At 34.3% G+C, this 24,785-nt stretch overlaps 1 protein-coding gene across 1 annotated transcript in view; it reads left to right on the plus strand.

The window, feature by feature from the left end:
- LOC107293525 (copine-4) overlaps nt 1-24,785 on the plus strand; it is a 132,660-nt gene that overhangs the window by 73,847 nt on the left and 34,028 nt on the right. The window contains exons 3-6 of the mRNA XM_015822682.1: nt 3,305-3,376; nt 6,206-6,280; nt 10,858-10,941; nt 14,208-14,297. Of these exons, the coding sequence (XP_015678168.1) occupies nt 3,305-3,376; nt 6,206-6,280; nt 10,858-10,941; nt 14,208-14,297 (321 nt within the window). The remainder of the gene's footprint in view (nt 1-3,304; nt 3,377-6,205; nt 6,281-10,857; nt 10,942-14,207; nt 14,298-24,785) is intronic.

The following is a 24,785-nucleotide window of genomic DNA, read 5'->3' on the forward strand; positions in this document are numbered from 1 at the left end:
CGGCGGGCAGATGTCCACGAGGGGTACACCCCCTTCCATGCCCAGCCAGGTCTCGGTGATCCCTGCCAGGTCCGCACCCCCCTCTTGAATAAGTTCTTGAATGAGGGGGGCCTTATTTACCACGGACCTGGCATTGCATAACATCAGCCGGTGATCCCGGGCCGGAGGGTCTAAGATCCCTGGGGACCGAGTAGAGTCCATGAAAATCTACGAAAACAAATATATATTTATTTATTTCACTTTCTATTTTTTCTGGCCATTGTTATTATCCATTTCATTTCATAGTTATTACTGAACATAATTTTGTAATATAGAGAATGAAAGTGTTAAAAAACATCTGTTCCAGATGTCAAATTTCTTAGTATGTCACTGTGGTAGAGCTTCATGCAAAAATATGGAATATCCATAAAGGTCAGTGGTGTTAGGAATCTGGTCATTAATCCCAAAATTGGGGGGGGGAGTTCTGGACCTGATAGTATTCCAAAGTGAGGGTAAAATGTTAGCAACCCCTTCTAGTGAAGTGGCGAGTACCAGTTTCAATTTCATGAAATGCTCATCATTAGTTCTCATGGTTGCCTCACTCTTACATACACAGATATACATGATTTTTAAAGTTTTTACATTTTTTAAAAAATGTATATAATCCCTGTGGACATAATCCAGTTGTATATGGATGCAGAATAGGTGATTGTCTGTGTATTGTTAACCTATATCTCCTACCATTTGTCATTATGGATTGTGGAGCTGCTGGAAATTCTGGCTCAGCATTACTGTATTTAGAGGACTGCAGGTTGCCAATCCATGTAATTGTGTCTTGCAGTCCCCACACCGTTATTCCCTACATGTAAAATTTAGAAGCTCTGTCAGTTTATAGGTTTATTTAATTATATAGAGAGTCAGTTTGTATAGTGGTTAAGATATCACGGTAGAAAACAGAAGACTGTGAGTTCTAGTTCTTCCTTGGGCACAAAGCCAGTGGGTGACTTTCAGCCTTAGGAAGAAGGCAGTGACAAATCGCTTCTGAAAAACCTTGCCAAGAAAGCTTCAGGGACTTGTACACTTGTGTCTGAAAATCAGATACAGAATTTAAAAGAAATATAATTATCTAGCTGCTATTTTTTGCTTTATTTGAGATTTGGTAAATATGGGATTCTAGCAAGATTTTCCACAGCTGCTGTATTTCATGAAACCAACTTGTGCAAATTATTTTGTGTATAAATTGATAGATGCCATTCAACTTTCTAAGAATCAGGTTTTTTTCTATCATTGAAGAAAAAACATTAAAGCTGAATGTTTTGACAGTCGGGTGGCTTTCAAGAAAATCTATTTATTCAGCCATATCAGAATTCTGTCATGGTGCCTGAACCCTGAGCCTCCATTTTTGATGGCTTTTGAATTTCATCTGTCGGTTGCTTCTTATGTGTACTCCTTAGTTGCAATATGCTTCTTTACAAGTTAGTAAGCTGATAGGGAATTTTTACACCTATGAATAAGCAATAAACATGTTTTCTGAAGCGCCTAGCTTCGTAGCACAACTTAGCATGCATATTCAAAGGGCAGTTTAATGCCACCAGAAATTGATTTCCTCTCAATTACATAAGTGATGTCCTGCAATCAGTAATTATTAATTACTCTTGAAGGAATTGATGAAGACATTGAACTGCCAAATGCTTCTATTTTATTTTCAATTTGACAACTGACATAAGATGCATTTCTATCCAGAAATTATTTACTGTGGCAACATTACACAAATTGCCCTTTAATGGAAATGAACAATACAGTGATCAAAATAAGCCCAGCTGTTCTATTTATGAAAACACTGCTTTTGTGTGAGTACATATTTCAGCATACTAAGCTCCATCAGAAATCTTCTTAGGTATTTTATTGACAGAATTGTAACCTGTCTCATTTTTATTGTATTATTTACTCCCTTTTTATTCCTGTCTGTCTAGGAAGTTGCTCAAACTGGCTAAAATAATCTCCTCTATTTTTTTCTTCAGATAGTGCAGTGATATAGGCAGAATTAGTCAGATCATACTGCAGCTTGTCCAAGATCACACATCTTAATGAAATTATTTGCAAAGTATTGACTTTGGATTAAGACAGTGAAATATGGGTTCAAATCTTCAACTGGCCACAAACCAATTACTGATATTGCAATACCACTGTTATTTACACATTAAACATTTAATGTTATTTACATTATTACTGGTATTTCTGGCTCATTTCTGGTGGCTGCATCCATGAAGTAGATTTTTAGCCCTTAGTAGCCTTTTTAGATTTCGCTAGGCTTGGCATATTAACATTTTTTTCCCTAATCAAGACAAGAACTTTAGCTTCCAAGGTAAGGTGAGGTGAATTTGCTGCTGCCCCCTGCTGGAGCAAATTTAAATATGCACTATATTAAATTAAATCAGATTTAATGTTTGTTACAACTCCCTCTTGTTTTTGGTGGGCTGCGTCTGATTCATCTCTTAAGAGGTGAGCATAACCTTTGGTTCAACTATATTGTATACATCAGAACTTTCATTCTGCTCCCATATGACATGCATTATATAAAGCTAACGTAGTGCATCAAAAAAAAAGTCTCTACCCATTTTTTTTTGCAAGAGAATTACCATTTTTTTCCTGTAATGAATAGCAAATAGCATTTTATCTCAGAACTAAAGTGTTAAATAGGTTATTTTTAATGGATTTTTAAAGCAAACAAGAACATTTTTTATTGATCTTGCATTTAATCTTTAGTTCCTGTGGCTGGATAATAAACCTTTGCTTTCTAAACCTTCTTTTTCAGAGTTTTCTTTCCTCTGCTATAGCAGCTATTGCTTATACTGATTTACTGCAAAGCTATGAGAAAACAGGTGCAGGTCATATTTTCTCTAGGAAATTAAGTGAGTACATGACAGATAACTGGAAACTCAGAAAATGACAGGTCTGTAGATCTTTTAGCCCTATTGTAGACGGCTGTTCCAGAGGGTAGCAGTGATGTCTAAGCAGAAATAAAATAACTGAAATGGGCTTCTCTCTGGCTACATCAGAAGTCTGGAATTTGTTGTCTTCTTTCTTGTATGATTCATTTACTCCTCCATATGTTGCAGTATTTAACATAGGAATTTTTCTCCAAATATTGTGGACTATTGCACTTACTTTTCTGGCTTAAATTTTACTGTTTTAAATTTTAAAATTATGTGGCATAGACTTTTTAATTTTGTTTTCTGTTAATTATTCAGTAAGCTGCATGCATATATCATCTAGACATAAACTGTGGCTTGTTTCATCAATTTTCCTTTTTTATTTCATACAGATTGTTTCTCAGAGAAAACTTTCAAAATCTTTATTGAAACATGGCAACACAGCAGGCAAATCTTCCATAACGGTAGGTCTATCTGGTAGTAATATTTTCTCCCTTTCATCTTGAGTGAAAAAAGAGTAATTCATATTTAACATTAGCTTTGCCCATCTTTGCTGAGTTTTAAATGCAAATTCTTTGTTGGCGTATGTTTCCAAAACCTGACAATGATAAAACATAGCATGTGTTTAAAAATATTTATGTTAACTTATTGAACGGTAAGGTGTGCTCTTCATAAAATATGCGTGCAGTAGACTAGTTTACAGGCAGAGAAGCAAATTACTAGCTTTATATACTGAAACCAGTATAGGCAATTGCCAAAAACTTCAATTGCTATTCAAAATAGCTGGAAGGCACTAGGGTATATATTCCTTCAATTTCAAATCAGCAATTGTTATCCTTAGGTTATAGAACAACAGCAGAGTGGTTGCTGTCCTCTTAACCCAAACCATTTTCCTTTTAAAATCTAATTTTATCTCACCACATGTAATTCTTTGTGAAACTTTCACTTCTCTGTTTTATTTTTACAACTTTGAAATCTGAAAAGCACTACTGAAATAGGTACTTTTAGGTTAAAAGTTACTGGGGAAAGCGATATCTCAGGGAACTATATTATTTTCATTAATTTCCCATTACATAAAGAATGGAATAACCATTATAATATTACTATGTGAATATAAATACTACATTCTAAATTGGAATGGAATTTGAAATTGTTATGAGGGATCTATAACCTAATTAAATGAGCCCCATGACATGAAATATAAATGGAATTAGCATGTGTCACCTCAGCAGTAAGCCTGGAACAGTAGTTTTGTTTAGGACTAATCAAATGCCTAACAATATTTGTCTGAAAAATATAATGAAACCAGCCTTGACCAAACTGGTGTCCTCAGTGAGTGGGCCCATTAGTAGTGTGTGTGGGGAGGGCAGTGATCAACAGTTGAAGATAGCAGGCAGAGCATCACAATTCCAAATCCCTGCTCCTTTATTTCATGAAGAGAAGGGGTGGAGTTTAGTTTACAAGTCTCCCCCTTACATGTTGTAGATATTGACTCCTCTGAGCAGACCCTGCAGAATGCCCTTATGTTTTAGAATAGCATATCAGATTAGAATAGCATATCAGAATGTACTTGATTGACAAAGGCTTTCATTAACTTTAAGAAAATAAAAGCATATGCACACAATAAGGTAGCAACATTTTTTTTTCTAAACAGATTTTAATCATACAACTGCACATCAAACACCTTAAAGATATTTTGTGAGCTTCAAAGTGCCAAAATGAACAGACAAATATGTTCTGTACTGTCATAACTCTCACTGAATTGGTATTCTGTGCAATTCAATTATTTTTTATCCAGGCAGGAATAAACAAAATACAAGAGATTATGTGAGTTATATACAAAATTGAAATGGAGTACTTTTTGCACATAAATTGCCATTTGCAGAGTAGTAAATAATATCAAATTTGTCTTTCCAAACATTTGAGATTCTTGTAGATTTTTATAGGCCTGTGACTGAGTAGACTGTCTTGGGTGACAGAATTACAAATACTGAGTGTCAAACTCCAATTTGTAATTATATAATATCATTGCTCTATTCTCAACCATTTCATTCTCCCTGAATGCATGGAAAAGGGACAGGAGTGTCTATTGCTCATCTTGTTAAGTTACATTCATAAAATTTACTCATATAGAAGCTTTTTTCATGTATTTAGAGAAACATAAGCACCATAATGAGTATAGCCCATAGATATGTTTCTGCTCAGCTCATATACCCTGAAAATAAGATAGGTCTTATATTAATTTTTGCTCCAAAAGACGCATTAGGGCTTATTTTCCAGTTATAGGGCTTATTTTGGGGAAAATACTGTATGATACTAAATGCGTCTGTCTGGCTGACGATCTTAATCGGGGCTTATTTTGGGGTAGGGCTTATATTATGAGCATCCTGAAAAATCATGCTAGGGCTTATTATCTGGTTAAGTCTTATTTTCGGGGAAACACGGTAGTTCTTTTGCTCTTTTTGCATGTTTGGGCATGTGTAGAGCAAGACCATAACAATTAAGCACATCATTTCAAATCACAAACACATTGAAGACAGTTCATTGGCCAAACTTCAATCTCAAAGCCATTTTATCTGGTTTCTAGTGGCTCTCATGTTTTATTTGATGGAGACAAACAAGCCTCCCTGTTTCCTTTAAACAGTAAACAACATTTTTCAGTAAATGAATATTGGGAGTGACATCACATTTGCATATTATAACTGTCCATAGACATTGTGTGTAATACCTTAACATATTTCTAGAAAAGTCTGGCTTTTAACTCTCAAAGGGTTAGAGAAGGACCACGATTGTGCTTGAATGATTGTGTGTTTAGTTTTCATTTTTAAATCAAAATGAAGCTTTTTCAGATCAATATGCAAAATGAAATATTGTGGTGGCAACAATACAGCAATGCATAATACACAATAGGTATAATATGCATATTGTGATATTATAATATAATATACACAATAAAATGGATATGGGCATAATAATTATGATTCATAGATCAAATATATACATGATAAAATGTTTCAGATAACATGTATCAACATATAAAATAATGTTATATATCAAATGTTTGGAAGAATGTGTATACTTCTGACTCCCAGTCATGTTCTGGAGAACATGGCCTTCAAGAATGCAGAAATGGAATAATATACTAGCATTTGTGTTCCATTCCTGATAGTGAAGTTATCACATTATGAGCCTCATGAATCCTTCTGTTCTCCATGCATGCACATCATTAGATTGTGTTGCCTGAGATTTTATTCTTCATTCCCTTTGAAATGTAACTGTGGCTTTTCACACAGGTAATCGCTGAAGAATTATCTGGCAATGATGACTATGTTGAGCTTTCCTTTAGTGCAAGAAAATTAGATGACAAGGTAAGCCAACTGTTTTATTTTAACCTTACTGAATGAAAGAGAAATGCAGACAAATGTGATTTAATGAGACATCCTCCCCTGCAGCTATTTTTGTAGTGCTAATGTTATTAAACATATTGGAGATTGTCAGATTAATCCACATAATGAGGCTTTCGTCAAGTTGCATAGAAATGAGGGAGTAAAATTCCCAATGGAATGTAATTAGGAAAAAGACAATTTAATTATGTGGGGACCTTGTTTATTTAAAATGCCAACAATCACAGCAGTTGGCTTCTTCCAACTTATCACAGACAATAACATTTAAAGCTGACATCTTGCAATATAAATTTGATCAAATGTTTGAGTCTGAATTATTGAGCATGCTACCCTCATCCCAGGAGATTTTTCCAGCTAATGTATCAGGTATCCAGAAACTTAGTGCTTTTCATGTGTTCCTGCCAAAATATTTTGGCCATTTAACCAGAGAAGATAGACATTCATTAAGAAAAAGTTATTTATTTTAGAAATGATTTTGAGTTTTATTTATGCTCTGTTTTATTCTACAATATTTATACCTTACCTTATCTCTTACTTTACATATCTCAGAATAAATATTACAGAATTCAGATGGACTCAAGCAAAAATATAAATACTACTCTATACCTTAAATTTGGTCCTGTAGCTCAAAACGCATGAAAAAAAGATGTCATAGATGTTACCTCCATCTTTGACAAAATGGTAGATTAGTTGCATTCCTCTAAAGCTTATAGGGAAGCCAAGTAGAAAAGTTAAGAGTGATATGAAGAAGGAGGCAGTTGATAGAATAAAAAAATGGAATGGATAGGATAGGATAGAAAAAACAGTGAAGAAGGAAGAAAAGATACTAATCTTTTTGATAAAGTATCTCCAAATAATAATAATAACACTATCAAGTTAACAACTGCCTATCCCGAGTCATTGGAAAGGACTCGATAGGTGGGTTGAAATGCCAAATGCAGTCTATATATCTGGATGACTGTGTGACCAGCCATAATATATTAAATTTATATATCTTCTGATTCCCAGTGATACATCTGTAAATAAACACTGAGCACTGTTCCCATATAGAAGCAACTTATACATAGCTGTGTCTAAATTTAATGTTATTATTACAGTAAATAAATTCATGTAAAGTTTTAACTTTTTAGAAACTATTGATCTTTTGAGTAAATACGATACAGAATGTAAGAACATAACCCTTCCCACTATCTAAATGTACTGTGCTATTAGGACAAGCATTGATAAGAGACAAGATAATGTCAGTATATAAAATTTTAAGTATCTCATTTTGAGATTGTGTTGGCAAGATTTAAATGACATTCCCAAAACCAACTTTGAAGCAAATATATAATTTCTGATCAAATGAATCCAGTTTTGCCATACCATTCTTACTTGAATAATCAGTAAATAGTTATACAGTTGATGGAAATTAAATAACGCTCTTGAAGTAACATCAAAGACTCATGGTTTTCCATGTTCAAACTGGAAAAAATGAGGTCATGAAACCCAGCATTTGCATCTGGGCCTTAATAAGTTCAAACTAATTGTGCAATGGCCCTCCTGTTGAGTGGCTGAATTGGGAAACCATCATTTAATTTTCCAGATTTTTGGTAAGCAATGTTACATGATAGGAAATTTAATATGGTAGCTTTAAGTCAGGCCTCTTGTAAAAAGATGGCACCAGAAGGCAAAATTCAGTCCTGAAACAAGCTTGGATTTCTTTTCACCAATATCCATTTATGTCTTTGCTAAGATTTATATATTTAATTAACTAGAGCTTAGTATATCTCCTTAAAGGTTCTCTACCATTGAGATACAAGTATATCAATTTTAAAATGTACCTATATTACAGCAAAAGTTGATTATGTAAATAGAACAGACAGAAGACTTTCTTTTTTAAAAAAAAGAATATTGCTAATACTGTATGAATACATGCAAAGTTTACAGCATAGTCTGTATGGGATTAGAAGGAAACCACAAATCTAATTAAAACTGCCAGCAATATTTAGGTTAGAAAGTGTAATGAATCTGTAATTTGACTAAGGTGCAAAGGTTAATAACATCTCTAAGTTAGGTATCTTTAATCACTCTAAATATCTAAAACCTTTGTTTTGTGGCTCATCTGAAAGGTGAATTATCCTTATTGGGAGAACAGTTTGTTCTTGATTGTGAAGTTTTAACCTCAGCTCATTGTGTTTAATTTTTCAGAGATTTAATGTAGTCACATTTTTAGACAGTATGAAATTATAGGGATCTGTTATATATTGTTTGAAAGCTTCTGGTCATGCAAAAAAAGAAAAAAAAGGAGAGGGGAAAAAGGCACGCCCCAAGATACAAAAGAACAGGTGCACCAGTAGTTGATTTTTCTTTGTTTACACAAATGTACTCTGTAATCTGTTGAACACGGTGCCTTGAAAAGAAGGCAGTTATCATTATAGTTATTAAGTTCGTCAATAGAGTTTTTCCTAGGGATGTTCCAGACTCAACTGAGTCTGAAGCAAACAAGATTATGCATCAACTCTCCAGGTCAATTGACCAAATAGAATCAGTTAGGAATTTCAGCAAGTTATTATTATTCATATAGAATAACATATTTTCTGAGTTATCCTAAAGTGGAAATGTAATCCATTTTTATTTAATTATTAAATAAAGTGAATAGAGATAAACTCTTTTGCAGATATTCTAATGGAAAATTGCTGCTGTGTGCTTACTAGACTATCTCTTGAATTTTTATTAGCCTGTGAACCTAATAAATAACCCTATAACAGCAAGCTTGTATGGGAGATAGCTTTCTAATGTGGCATATTTAACAAGTATCCTTTACCAACCCACAGGTTGGTAATGTCCTATCATCTTCCCTGTTAGAAAAAAGATTTCACAGTGTTCCTGTGTGAGAACAACTTTTCCCTAGTCCACTGAAGGAAACAGAAATATTTTCCCACATCATCCTCTTGTCATGCCTCTTCTACACAGCATGGCAAACTAAATTAATAATGTTTCTTTTAATCCATAACCAATTTATTGAAGGATGAGATCTCTGCCTGTTCTAAGCAGATACATCACCACATATCTTCAGAAGTTCACTAAATTCACTGCACTTATCAAAGCTGTTAGATATTTAACTGTCTAGGAATTTTGATAATTTGCTTATCTTTTTAAGTTAATTTGCTCTTTTATGTAGTGTATACATCTTTTATGTAGTGTATATTGTATTTATTTCTCTTTGGGTGTTTTAATCTGATAACTGTTTCTTTTTTCTTTTCTTTGTATGCTGTGGGATCTTTTATTTACTGTAAAGTCAAAGACATAAATAAGCTTGTGATGGAATGAACTGTGATATATTCATTTGATTTGAGAGTTCAGTGAATTTGGTATACATATCTGTTTACTATATGTTAAAAATTCCCAAAAATTCCCTGTGTTATCTGCATCAGAGGTGTTATTAAGATTTTCTCTAGCAACGTTTTGTATTCAGTTGGAGTTGACTACTTCTCATTTATAGAAAGTGAACATGTCTAGATGATATGAGCTACTCTTCCCCCCAAAAAATCTAAGCATAGACAAGTGGTTTGTACTTGGTTAGAAGATCAAGGTGAAAAATCAGAACTGTTCAGGAAAACCACCTGAAAAAAACAGACCTGTGTATTCAGAAGAACATTTTTAAAAAATCAAGAAAAAGATAGTGGCAACTCACATTCATAATGTGGCCAAGAAAACTACAAAGTAGTGTTTATGTAATCAAATTGAGATTGTCCAAACTTTTAACAATGTCATTCCAAGTGGGGAAGTCACCAACTGTTACTTATTCATAGGATGGTGACTACTATTTTCATTTCATTTCATCTTGAAGTGTCAAGCATAGATGAACAAAATAATTTTACATTATCTGAAAGGGAAAAATTCAAACACACACACACACACACAAAGTTTAGACCTCTATTCAATATTTCTCTTTATCAATAATCTAAAACATGTTTTCTATAGAAAGCTAGATAAAGAAAATTCAATTAAATGAGTGAAAAAAAGTTATATTTCTTCATTTATTTTTTGAGGAAAATGATCCAAGGCTGCATATTTGTGTGTGGCAAAAATATGTGAACTTTTGTTTTCAGTAATTGCTGTGCTCTCTTGGCCAGCAATAACTAAAAAATTCCAGTAGCTATTGATCATCCCTACAAATCAGCTTGGAGAATTTTAGATATTTGTAGGCTTCCTCATGAGAATTGCCCACTTCAAGTCTTTCCACAACATTTCTATAAGATTAAGGTTGAGACTTTGCCATTCCAAGACATTAACTTTCTGGTAAGCTACCCTGGTCCAGAAGCAGCAAAGCCAGCCCAAGCCATAATAGTATCACCACCATTTCACAGATAGGATGAAGTTCTTATGCCGGGACATGTGAGGCTATTTGGAAAAGAAGCAGCTGAAATAGAAGTAGATATTGATTGAAAGATTAAACAAAAACTGGCTTTTCCCCTATTCAGTAGGCAAGCAAATAAGATTGTGTGAAACAATCCAAGAATTTTGACAATAAAAAAGTGCCATGTTTTCCATTTCAGGATTTCTTCAGCAAATCTGATCCCTTTCTGGAAATCTTCCGAATGAACGATGATGCAACCCAACAGCTTGTTCACAGGACCGAGGTAAGTTGAGAAATATCACACATATACACAAACATACTTACTTAAATATACTGTATATTTGTAAACTCACTATTTCTTTTGAGGGTATTGTTCTACTTGTGCTCTTTTAAAAAAAAATACAGCCACTGAATAATGTGATTCTTATCTGTGATGCTACAGCAGGGATTTAGGCCTTCAAAAAAGTGCTATATTATAAATAATATATCCTGTTTCTAGTGTGTAACTGAAGAGAGATAGCCTTGCTAAATTTAAGAAATCTTGGTTGTGGGCTAGGAAAACAGCAAGATATATTTTAGTTCCATTCTTTTTCATTGTTACAATCTTAACCTAACTTCTCCTCTTCGTGCTGGACTGTTTGATGCTGCTGCAGTTATAAACCATCAGATCCTCACACTATTTGCATGGATGGGAAACTTCCACTGAAATAAATGGAAGCTCTACTTCTTGCTAATTGTGGGCCCTTGATCTAAATTAGTGTTTCTCAATCTTGGCAGCTTTAAGATGTCTGGGCTTCTTAACTCCCACAATTCCCCAGCCAGGTTGGGGTGGAGAAAGCTGGGAGTTGAAATCCACACATTTAAAGTTGCCAAAGCTGAGAAACATTAATATAGATTATGACCAGAATGAAAAGCAATGTATTAGTTCTCCCCTAGAGTGCAGTTCCTGTTCAGTCCTTCTGGTGACAAAAATATATTGTGTACTCAAAAGCCGACCATACGAATAACACCATATGTACCTTTTCTTTAATACAAGGAAATGATTTTAAAAATATTTGACTACACTGTCAAAATGTTTGGTCAAAAACGGAAAGACTGGTGGGTTGTTCAGACTGTTAAAAGCAAAAGTGATTGTGAAAGCTTACTTTTAACTGGAGTGAGAAGCTTTGGTGTTGTGTTGTGCCATTCTTCTGCATGAATAGCATAATGAGCAAGTGCTTCAGTGCTCAAGGAATGAATAATAGATCATTTAAATACTCTCTGGAAAAGTTCACAAATAGTGCAAGTGTTATGGAGAATGTAGTTGTACTTGAGTTGCATGCATACTTTGGATAGTACAAACAGTACATTGCAATTGATGCGTCTTTTCTCCTCATTTTCTGCTAAAATGATCCCATGAATGAAAATCAAGCAATAATAAAATGGCTAAAAAGTATAATCATTCTCTGTATCAACGTCTCTCTGTCTATTAATAATCTCAAAGCATAGTATATTGTGATCATATTATTACTTCCATGCTACTGTAATGTGATGTTGCCAGCAGTGCTCTGGAAAAATTATTTCTAGCATGTGACGAAAGACATTTATTGTAGCAAAATCTTCTCTCTGAAAATTTACTCATTGTTTAAGCAGAAAAGTACTTCTTTTGATCTAAACAGAAAGAAACTATAGGAACAGTGATCAGGTCTAGATGTCCTCACTCTCATTCTCAAAACCCAAAATGCCAACTGAAAAGACATATATGTTACAAGATGGTTTGTGTAATAAAAATTGACCATTTTATTTCCATTTCTAATCTTCTGCCTGAAGACGGTCTATGGCTACTGAGCGTGCCATCTTCTCATTGTGATGTTGAGGGAAACTCACTTCCTTAGGGGTCTCTCCATAAATATAGTTTGTATTCCAAGCTAACTAACATTTCCTCCTTGTTCCCTTAGCTAACCAAAGAAAGCAAAAGTGTAGACAGCTCCTACTCTTAAAACATTTGCTTGCCAAGCCCTGTTGGTTCTATTACTTCTTTCAACTACTTTACTTTGATATTACTATTCTGTTGTTAACATAGCAGTGTGGCCAATTCTCATTGGACACATCCTTGAATATTCCAGCAGTGTTTGAATATGAAATCATATGACAAAAATAGAATGTGGGAATACTTAAGTTTTCTTAAGTATGGACAAAGAGAATGAGAGAACTTCATGAAAACAAATCAAGATGAACTTCTAAAGTCATGTAGCCCAACCTTGCTGACATGGAAAATCATTATGGAAATAGCAGTCATCTAGGTTGCCTGCAAATGTGTAACAGAAGGAGACTTTCTAAAACAGTATTTTCCATGAGAATGTTTGTTCTAACATTTAATCTGAAGTTCTTTTCCTTGTGCTTAGAATCTACACTGTAATTTGAATTCTTTGGAATAATATCATTGTGACATCCTGATACATATTTTCAAATAGCTATGAGCTTTAACTATATCTTTTCCAGGCTAAACACACTGCAGAAAGTCCCAGAAATGTGCTCTTAAAATGAAGTGGCAAAATCTCCATCTTAGATTACTTAAACCTTAGGGCAGACATGTCAAACTCGCGACGTCACATGACGTCGCGCAACGTATCGGAGCTTTTTCGCCATTGCCAGCAATGGGGTGGGCACGGCTCCGGTATGATGAAACCAGCCCGTGGGCCGGCAGTTTGCCTTAGGGGGAGGAGGAAAGAGAGTTGATGAAATATATCTTAAAATGTGCACCTTTAAAAAAAATTAACTTCTCCAAAAGCTTTAGAGACTTAAAATTTCAACTTCAGGCCCCAGTGATATAAGTGCATTACTGTCATGTCTTCTGTGGCTAATGGAATTTTTTTTAAAAAAACCACAAAAAACTTGCTTATCCTGCTTTATTGGAATATATTTCCAAGTTTCCCACATTTTTTTTAGTATTATTCAGTTCATCAGTTATCTTTCTTATATCAGAGTCTCACCAATATTTCAATCATCCAAGTTTTAGCAGTGGGATGTAAGAATGAACAGGTTATATACTTGATATAAAGAGAGTAAATTCCTTTCCAATATTTCTTTTCATTCTGAAGTGAAACTTCTTTCTCCGCTCTTAAAGTTTTACTTTTTAATCTCTTTTTTGATATTTTATTTATTTATATTTATTTTTTAATCAAATTTATATAGCACAGTCCGTTTTCTCATTCAGTATTCTTTATTTTTGCTTCACCCAAAGGAAAGAAAATCAGTAAAAAAAGATTCCCACTGATTTTAAAGGGCTTTGGAAAGGAGCCTAATGGGGGGAAAAAAGAACCTCAAATGTCAAAGCAATTCCTAATAAGCAAGTTCTGTATTGATTAAATCAATTGACTTTGGCAAGTACAAAGCCTTCAAAAAGTATTTCAAAAAGTGTAGGCAAAGATACCATGCTTAATTATTCATAAAGCTTAATTATTCTTGCCAATTTAAAAATGTATTTATAATAAAGGACTATTTTTAAATCATTATTATAGCTTTGCATTTTAGGTTGAAATAAGCTTATTCTTTTCCTTTAACTTCTAGGTGGTGATGAATAACTTAAACCCAGCTTGGAAGGCATTTAAGGTGTCTGTAAATTCTCTTTGCAGCGGTGACCAAGATCGCAGACTGAAGGTTTGTGATCTCTGAACTCTGAAATAAATAGATTTGCATTAAAAAAAAACCTTCTCTTTAAAAAAGAATTAAAGTTAGTGCTACTTTTAAAGCAAACTTTATTTTATTTCTTTATACTCAGCCAGTTTGAATTAAACTTTTGACAGCTTTATATTCTCCTAATGATGCTGCATAATATTGTGAAGGTCTCTCAAAATAGCACCACTTAAACCAACAGAATCAAAATATTTCAAATTAATTGAGACATCTAAACTATCGATCAGATTTGCAAATAAGCTGCTCAAATGCTAATACATCTAAAACATACGGTCACAGAAGCATAATACAAATTTTAAAGCTCAATCTGATTTCAGTGAGTGATTTTGCTCTTCATGTAAGTGAGTTCTATAGATTCAACTTACTTATTTGATGTTCTCTGATTTTTTCTGTCAGTTTAAATGTCTTATTTAATTATATGAAATAATTCCAGAACGCATAACCATGGATTATGTTAGGATTATGTTTCAAGTTCAGAATCTTTCATATCTTTATTTAGGGCAGATGGTAAATGCCTGCATTAAATATATGAAAAACCAACCCATTGTAGTGAGTATACTAGTAGTGAGCATGTTTTTAATGTCCATTAGCTGCAGAAGATAACATGATGGATTTCCATGCATAAGTGGGTGCCAGGAGTTTTCATGTATTCTCAGGATGTTTGGGAGGAAGCCTATGTGTGTCGGGGGAGGAGGAGCTTTAATTATTTTTTTTTAACTGGTTTAAGCCTATTTTAGGGTATGTATGTATAAATGCCTTTGCTTCAGTCTTGACTCCTGATGACAACATGGCCAAGTCCCTACAGTTGTGTATGTTTTTCAGATGCTGGTAGGAAATCAGAGATCCCAGTGCAGAAAAGGAAATTTGGGTCCACTGGGATGTGGATCACAGATTGCCCATTCCTGGACTAAAGGGAAAGGATTACAAAGCTGCCTATGATTTCTTTCTCACAGTTCATTCCTCCTGTCCTTGAGTTAGCATAAAAGTATGTTGACCTATCTTCCATGAGATCATAAATCTCAAAAGTCTGCCATAAACACCCAAGGTAAAATGGCAGTAGACTTGCATTGCCCAGCCACTGGATAGGGGAAAAGGCATGTCTGCATGTAGAATCTGTATGAAATTGGTATCTCTTGTGAAGAAAAAAAAGGGCATAAAAGTACAATTTTTTTTACAGGTGATATAGTCTTCTTTTCAAGATATGGAACTAGTGATACTTTAATTTAAAAAAAAAAGTAAAAACCAGCTGCACAATCTATCCTGTGACAACAAAGATTGTTCCAGAAGGAATCTGGTTAGATTAGCTACCTACAAAGTTTTTGTCTTTTGTGTTGTGTCTAGATTCTGAGGGAAAGTTCATGAATGTTCTGAGCCCACAGCACGATTGAGTACTCAGTTACACTTTGCCTGGTAGTTCTGCCATTTCTTTAGCCCTTTACAAATATGATATGATGAGGCTCCTGTTCAGCACAACATGAGAAAAATGGAAGAAAGAGGGCGTGTGTTTCATAATTCATTGAGCTTTAGAGCAGGCAGATGCTACTCATGCTGATTTGGCCTACTCTAAAGCTCAGTGTGACAATAAATGAAACTCTTCCTTCTCTCGACTCAGAAGCAGAAAGGATCTGACATAATAAAGTAAGACACTTACACAACTTTAACTTACTCAAGGGGTCAGCATACTATTAATTCATTACCCAGGTATGTTTTTATATGGCTTTCCAAGGAATCCTTTCAATGCAGGACACAAAATAAAGTCAGCATTTAAATGGTAAATTCAAAACAGCTTGTTTAGAAAAAGTTTGTATGCATGAAAAAGGTAGGTAGAAAGGAGAATTTTAAATCCCCATTCATTTAAACATTCACACTTCAGGGAAATGCCATAATGACATTTGATTTATCTGCCATTCTGTTTCACCTTATTGTGCTAATAACTCTATATTTTAAAAGAGATGTGTGTGCTATTTTTAAATTTCATGTGAGATTTATATCTCTTTCTGCGTGAATGAAAAGAGAGATGCATGGCTCTCTTTCTTCTGATTTTTAGTGACAACTACAGTGCAACGCTGTGAGATAGGTTGCACTGAGAATTGGTGACTGGCTTGAAGTCACCTAATAAACATCTGCTCTTTATTTCTCCTGGAGGGATACATTTGCTCTGCATTTTTTCCTCATATACATTTTGCAAACAATCTCTTTTAATACCAAGCATTATATATATTCACAAATGTATACACAATTTTATGGACACTTTTTCCAAGTTTATATATTTTTGTACATATGTTTTGTTTGGAAAACTTCATTGCATAACCTAAATAATACTGTACAGTTTTTACGATAATTACATTTTAATTAACATATTGTTTCAGGAAAGCAATATTTATGTTAAAATATGTGGCTAAATAATTTGTCATTCATATGTATGGGTGGATCACTTCCATTCCTTCTGTAGCAAATGAGCTGTTTACAATTGATATCTCATTTTTAGCTTTTTTAGTAGTCTTTCCTTTGTACTCAGTATATATTTATAAAGAAAATAAATGCTGAGATATCTCTTCATGGATATTTTCTTCTAGTGATGGTGCTTATGTGTATACAAGATCTATGATGGGTACCTTGTGTCATAAAAATATAATGCATAAACACATATATACAGACTTATTTTAGTCAATATTTCAAATACTTCAAAAAATAGAGGTCCATGTAAGTGATCCTTAATCGTTTTAGTTTCTAAGGAGTTAGTTGTCAAGGTTATAAAATAACTGAAAAGCAACACTCTACTCTGAATCTCCAAGGTCTTTTCTCTTTTTAAGAAATGGCAGTCTGAGGGATATCAGTGATGAACAACTATCGGTGGCAGAATAAGGTTTTGGGAGACAACACAACTTTACGCTGTCTGCTTGGATGATTCTTGCAGGGCTGACAGGATTCCCTTTCAACCTGAAAGGAAATCTTTTCCCAAGGCTCCACTACATTTTAGAAACATAACAGTAACAGCCTCCTGTCATGATAGAGAGGCTATGAAATACAAGCACCAAAAACTGAAACTAAACAAAATGATTGACACTTCATACTCCATGACTGCAGACTTTTTAGAAGTCAGAAGGGTTTCCTAATGATATTTCTAAAGCTACTCAGAAAAGCAAGTCAAATAGCTTTTCAAAGCAAGCATGGTGGGGCAATGTTGCCTGTATTAAAACAGAACAGGGTTCCTTATTCACCCTGGGCCATATCTTAAGGAGAAATAACTAATGGCACTATCAGATTTTTAATCACTTTTTAAACACCAAAACATCTTCTGTTAGGGAGTATGGGTGCAGACATGTGGGTGCAGGTATGACAATGTAATTGGAGATGAATTTATTTTGTCAGTGGGGTAGATACCTTATTTACAGAATTTTTTACCCCAGCTTCTCTGAGCCCTGTTTGGGATTGTTTACTAGGTATGTGTCATGAGCACATGTTTGTTGGAGTGAAAGATAGATGGTATTTGTTTCAGTTGAAGTTAGCAACCAAAGGTTAACAAGCTGGAGAAGCTTGTGCAGGATTTTTGTGTTAGTAAATATTCTGTCTACTCTTCATCCTGAGATGATTATCTTACATTTCAGATAAAACTGATATATGTGTTTGTTTATTCAACTAATTGATACCATATGCTCTCTGTTTTTAGTAATATTTAGACATACTGGATGAATGGGTGAACTTTCTCAGTCAGTTCTCCTGCCTCCATATAAGGCCTGCACTTTTATTTTAATGGAAGAGCCATTATTTTTCTGAAGAGCAACACACTGAATTACCCAAAGCTCAAATCAGCACCACACTGAATTGGCATGCCTTGTGAGAGAGGGAAAGGTACATTCTGAACTTAGATTTAATGAAAATACATTCCAGAAAAAGGGAAGCCAAGCCACTTTAATAAAAAATTGCCAAAAATGCCATTGTGGAGTAACTCAACTCAATGGAGGTTTTGCTTTTTACATAAATGAACTATTTCTGGTGTAAAGGGAATACAGAATTTCCTGAAAAATGAGTAAAATACTATATGTCTTGGGCTTATATATTTCCCAGCATCCTGTCATTGTCCTCATATCATAGGAGATTTTTTAAAAAATATAATTTTAAACTACTTTCCCATGATATTTGAACTCAGAGAACAGTGGTTTGCTTAAGCTACAGCAAGAGAGAGAAAAACCAAATTAAATGCATTTTCAGACCTGCAGGCTTGTAATAGAAACCGTGATTTTGTATTATGTCTTAATGAAGCCGTTGTGAAGATTTTTTTTAATTAATTATTAGCAAGAGCTCATCTAGTGTACATATGAATATTGTATGTCAGATTATTAATTATTTTCAATTACCACTGTCTAGTGAAGGTCAATTCTATAGGATCTTTTCCTCTGCAAAAGAAAAGAGAAAATCTCTAGAAGGAAGGAAGGAAGGAAGGAAGGAAGGAAGGAAGGAAGGAAGGAAGGAAGGAAGGAAGGAAGGAAGGAAGAGCATTTAATGTAATATGAAAGCATGTGCTTTTTTTACGTTTAAGAATGTATATTCCTAAATTACATTAGAGTACATTTTTACTGTCATTTCTACTCCTTGTCTGTTCCACTTGTGAATAAGAATGCCCGCTAGTAGTTCATATCAATTATTATTAAAGTTTGAAACATGATAACTGCTCTTTTGAAATTAATGGAGCTTGGAATCTATTAAAAGATATTTTGAAACATTTTTCATTCCCTCCTTTTGATTTCCTAAAAGCCAACATGGCTTAATAGAGTCCCTCCCTTTTCATGCAGTGCTGTGTACAAAGTCTTCATCTTCATCAGTGTTTCTTCTTTGAAACAGAAAGATACCATCTTTATATAGAAATAACAATGCTAGCTTCTGTTAAAACGATTTAAGTCCAGCTAAGCCTGTTCTTTTCTATGTTTCAAAACAAAACTGAAATCCCTTTGTCCAGTTTTCTTTCAGATTGGTTTATGGCAATCTTGCCAAGACCAATTGTGATTTAAAATGTCTTGGGATTTCTGTAGGAAACCTACAGATCTGTACAGACATTTTATCCTGGCACTATGATAACTATCTCCCTTTCAGTGCACATGACACAAACTCCAACCTTAGTGCCGTATTTTCTAACATGATGGCTTCCCCCCACCCCTTTTGCCTGCTTCCTTTTATCATATATTTATCCCAAATATATTTCACACTTCTTTGCATTTGAACTTCCTGACAGAAAGAAACACAATCAGGGAAGGGGAACTCGAGAATTGGCATGAGAACAAAAAGAGGTAAAGGGTGATATAAAGGACATTTTTCTCCCTCAGCGGGGTTCCCCAATGCAGCTTCTACAGACACCTCAATGCCTTTTTGCATACCAATACTTTCCTGCTGAACTCTACTGAGCATTCCATCTCATTGATATTTGCTGCATATATCAGTCATGGTATGACTGCCATATGTAGTATTTAAATGGGTGTTGCTGTTATCTTTGTAATGCTCAAGAAATAGCATATTAAGCAGCAAAATGTTGGTATCAGGTGTCACCTTTGACTAAGACTTTGATTTCAAACCTGCAATTATTAAAAGCATAATTATCCGCACTTGAACAACCTAGCTACCTGGTAAAGAATGTAAAAGTAGCAATTCAATATCTAAATAGGCTAACCTATTTCTTCCTTCCATAATTAGGGATTAAAACTTAAATATTAGAGATTGAAAGCCCAGACCCTATATTTTCTCTCTTGAAACGGTTTCTCTTCCTTTTTTAATCCTTTAAAATAATTAATACCAAGAGTTATTAATAAAATACAGGTGCTAGATCACAGCTTTTTTATTTCAAATGCAGTGATTTGCTTAAGTAAAGCTTCTTGCATGTGATTCTATATGATACTTGGTTCTATACCACCAACATATTGTTGTTCCTATTATCAATAGCAAAAATATATTATGCTTAAAATCAATCATAGTTATATAATCGTTTGAAAGTATATTTTTCCAGAGATATTCCAGGAAGTTGCTATTTATTGCTTCAATTTTCAGTTAGTATTTTTCTGCAGATCAAATTAACTTCCAGAACTGTGAAGGGTCAAGAAGTCACATGTTCATTTAAACTTTACTTTCATTAAGCACTTACTATTTGCTGTCAAGCATGTTTTAAAAGGCTTTTAATCCACTTGAATAGCTAGAGGATCTACCTGATTTTTACCAGAGAAAAGATGAAAGATGGAGTGAAATGTCATGCTGTAAAATATTGAACAGGAACATTTTACATGTTTATTCAAGCAATTTCAAATTAGCAGACTTTTTTTTAGTCTATCAAATTGACAGGAGAGGTAAGATGCATATCCACATGGCTAGATTAGCAAGGAAAGGTGCATATGTATTATTTATTATTAGTTCTTAGTTCATTGGGATTCAACTGTTGTCTTTTGGCAGCATGGAAAAAAAATCAGCAGATGGTAGCCTATAGCCCATTACAAATTGTCCTTGATTTGGAAGTTGTAGGCAATGATTAGAATACTAAAAATCAATACATCTAGAATTTCAGGATTTGCAGAATCTGATACAAACTCACTTGGTTATTATCTCTCTGGTTTGCACTCTCTTCAAATACTATACTTTAAATGCTATAGCGGTTTTTAAGCAGTTGACCCATCAGATCCTCTGAATTGCTGAAATCAGCTTTCAGTCATTTTGAAATCTGAAATGTGTGAAAATTAAAGTACTTAGTGTGACTTTTCAGAACATGCTGATAAGATCAGATTTTAACTGTTTGCCATATCAGATAATAGTTTTATCTTACTGTTTTATCAAGAGCCAAATTACTTCATGTCCTAGCTTTCTATGGCCAATAGCCCTCTTAACTATAAGTGTAATTGTGATTGTCGAAGTATTACACCAAATATCATTGTAAGATGTAAATATTGATGAATACAGTTATACATTTCTGGAGAAATAAATATATATAACTAAACTGTACCTACAGTTTTTTCTTTTAAATTTCCAATTCATCCTGAATCAGATAAAAATAAATGTAATTTCATATAAATGACAAACTTAAAAAAAGCAAAGCTAAGAAGTTCATCCCTAGATTGAGCGGACAGGGGATCTCACAAGATTCTAATTGCAAAAGAAAAGCAGGCATGATCACATAATGCTCTTAAGACAATAGATCTATAGCTAACCAGGAGCAAGAAAGAAAACATTTCCATTAAACAGCTACGATATGAGCCCCAACAGTTACCTAGTTATGCTTGCCAGAAATATAAAACCTAGTAATGCAAATCTTTATCCTTCGTTATTCTTATGGTACTCATGGTCAGAGATAGAAGTAATGAATCATTAACCATATATATATATATATATATATATATATATATATATATATATATATATATATATATATATATATATATATATATATATATATATATATATATATATATATATATATATATATATATATATGGTTTTATATATATACTCATGACGTAAACCCTCTGCATTTTACTTGAACAACTCTTTGCCATCTCAGTCTATTTTCATCGAGTTTTAAACAAGTTCTGACAATGATTCTTTTAAGGCCAAGCCTCTAAGCTTCTTTTCCTCCCAACCTGCCATTAACCTTCCTGTTCCTTGGTTCTCTTTACTATTAGATTTATCTTCCATATGTCTGTTATCAATGGTTTTGTCAAAATCACTTTTTTGGCTGAATTTCTTTTATCTGGTATGACAGTTAATACTGAGAAGAAGTTCCTTGGAAAACTTAAATTAAAATCTATGGCTGCACAGACCTTTTAGAAAAGATTACATACCAATTAAATGATAGTGACAGTTCTGCTTCTTAGAAGTCTGAGAGCCAATATCACTCAGGGAACTGTAGTGACACATAATGCTCTATGGGATAGCATGATGGCACTCAGTTTAGAAGACAACCCGTCCAGACCTGGATTCAAATCTTTGTGCAGCTATTCTGCTTTCATTGTTTAACTTCCGTGTTGTATGGTTTCCATGAACCAATAACAAAAATAATTATCATGAATTCTTTTGAGTTCTCCTTCAATTTGGTGAAAGAGAAGGCCTTTAAGAAATTATTTCAAGGGAGAAGAAACCTTCAAAGATATTATGATATATGGGAAGGGATACATTTGTCCTTGAGGTTGTTATGGTCGGACCAAACAGAATACATAATTGTCCTATCTTTCATATAACAATAATCTCTCAAGTGGTCTGCTGTCTTCCTGGCTTCCAAGGCTTCAAGTGAATCCCAAGGGTAGGTCTCATGAAGGAATTCTTCTCAAGGATCATTTTAGTAATGGTGTTTGTTACCATGGAGGATTGTTGATTTTGAAAAATTGCTAGACCAGTAATTCTTCTGTTGGAGAAATCATTCATCCAAATTGTCTGCCCACAAATCTCATGAGGAATTTTGAAAGCTTGATTGAGCAGTCTTCCAAAAGAGAAGTAGTACCCATAAGAGGGAAAAAAAACCTATAGAAACTCAGTTAAATGTAAGAAATTCAATCCATCATGAAGCACTTCTATTGAGCAACCATATCTATGTATGGTAAGAAACAGGAGAAAATAAGCCAGCATGAAAGATTAAGCAAAGCTAGATAAACTGCAACTTTCTCTTGAAATCCCCCTGTACGTAATCAATCTAAATCTCTGTCAAGAACAATCTGTTCCTTCACCAGAAAATCCTGGTGGGGGCAGACAAAGAGGCTCACAAATCATGCTAACTTATCATATAATTTGGTCTGGATTAATTGTATTAGGACAGTTTACCCAATTGTGATAAACTATGAATAAAGAAAGCACCACTTACTATCATGTGTGATCTGAATATGTTTGCAAGAGAACTATTAGCCTACCCACCCACCCCTTTTGGCTTTTCTTCACCCATCCAAGTGGCTTCATTCATATCCACTGCCAACATATGAACTCTCAGTTTATTGCCTAAAGAATTGTGGGGCTTAGAGATGGATACAGCATTCATTTGCACTTCCCACTTATATTTTTTGCTACTTCTGTTATAGAAAAACAAAGAGTTAAAAAAACCATCAGCTCCCCTAGAATTCTGTAGGACTGGCTGGGAATTTGGAAATGTTCTTGGAATTCTGAGAATGGTCCTTCCAGTCCATTCAGGGAACATAAAACTAGAGAATATTTGAGTCCTGTCTCCTCAATGAGAATTCTCTCTAAGGAAGCTAAATTCTATTGGGAGTTGTTATAGTACTGGTAGCACTACTGGTGATCTGTCTGTCTGATTTGATTTGCCTGTTGTCTCAGACAATGGATAAAGTTGATTGAGGAATCTTGGGCAATCACAATTTAATTTGTCAAGTATTTGTGCTTTCAATCAGTATCTTTGAAGTCTTATTCTGTCCATCAGGCAGTGGTTCAAGATTCAAGGTCCTTTACTAGTTCATCCCTAGTGTTCATGATATCAGACTCAATGTTCCTGGTTAGGATCTGACTCATTATGTTGAATGATATGATTCCTCATTCATAATTTAGTATTTGAGTTATCAGGTGCCTACTGAATAAGAACCATAGAAAATATACAATATATACAATATACAAAAAAGGATTTTAAGACATAAATCATTAGTAACCTGAGCAAGATATAAAATATAAAATAATTATTCTGAAAACTGAGGAGACAGTTTAGCAGCTTTACCATTTGAGAGAAGGTCTCATAGTGTTTGCAAATGCAGCAATCTTGCATACGTCACTTTTGTTATGATGTAGAAACAATACCCTTTTTTTGAAAATTACAACAAAATACTGATTCATAGGGCCAGATTCTCATGTGATGTAAGTAGTGCTGTATAATTTTTAACGCCAATGGCCTTCCATCCCCTTATGACTTTTGTTTAACTAGTAGCTTAAAGTGGAATCAAACTGTCTTTTTGTATAGTGGAGATTCATAAAGATCTTGGAAACAGAAGCTTTAAGGGCTAATGCCCATCATTAAGCTATATTTCATTTCCTATTCCACTGCTCACTTTTCAGCCCAGTAACTGCTAAGCAAAGGATGGTGACAACTGGCTCTGAGATTGACAAAACTGTATGCTGTTTTTATTTATTTATTTATTTATCATTTAAATTTATATACCACCCTATCTCCCTTACGGGACTCAGGGCGGTGAACAGGCAATAATAAAAATCACAATAAATATTGAATAAAAAGCCTGCTCTAAAATACCCCATATAAAACCCCTAGCAAAGCCCAATCAAAACTACGCCAGGCTGGCCACATGGAATAGATGGGTTTTCAAGGCTCGGCGGAAGAGGCGCAGGTCCGTAGTTGTACGTAGGTTGGGGGGTAGGTCATTACAGAGGGCAGGAGCTGCCACAGAGAAGGCTCTCCCCCTGGGGGTCGCCAGCCAGCATTGACTGGCCGACGGCACCCTAAGGAGGCCCTCTCTGTGGGAGCAGACTGGTCGAAGG

This window comes from Protobothrops mucrosquamatus, unplaced genomic scaffold, assembly GCF_001527695.2.
Source record: "Protobothrops mucrosquamatus isolate PMUCROS unplaced genomic scaffold, P.Mucros_1.0 scaffold_177, whole genome shotgun sequence".
Lineage (NCBI taxonomy): Eukaryota > Metazoa > Chordata > Lepidosauria > Squamata > Viperidae > Protobothrops > Protobothrops mucrosquamatus.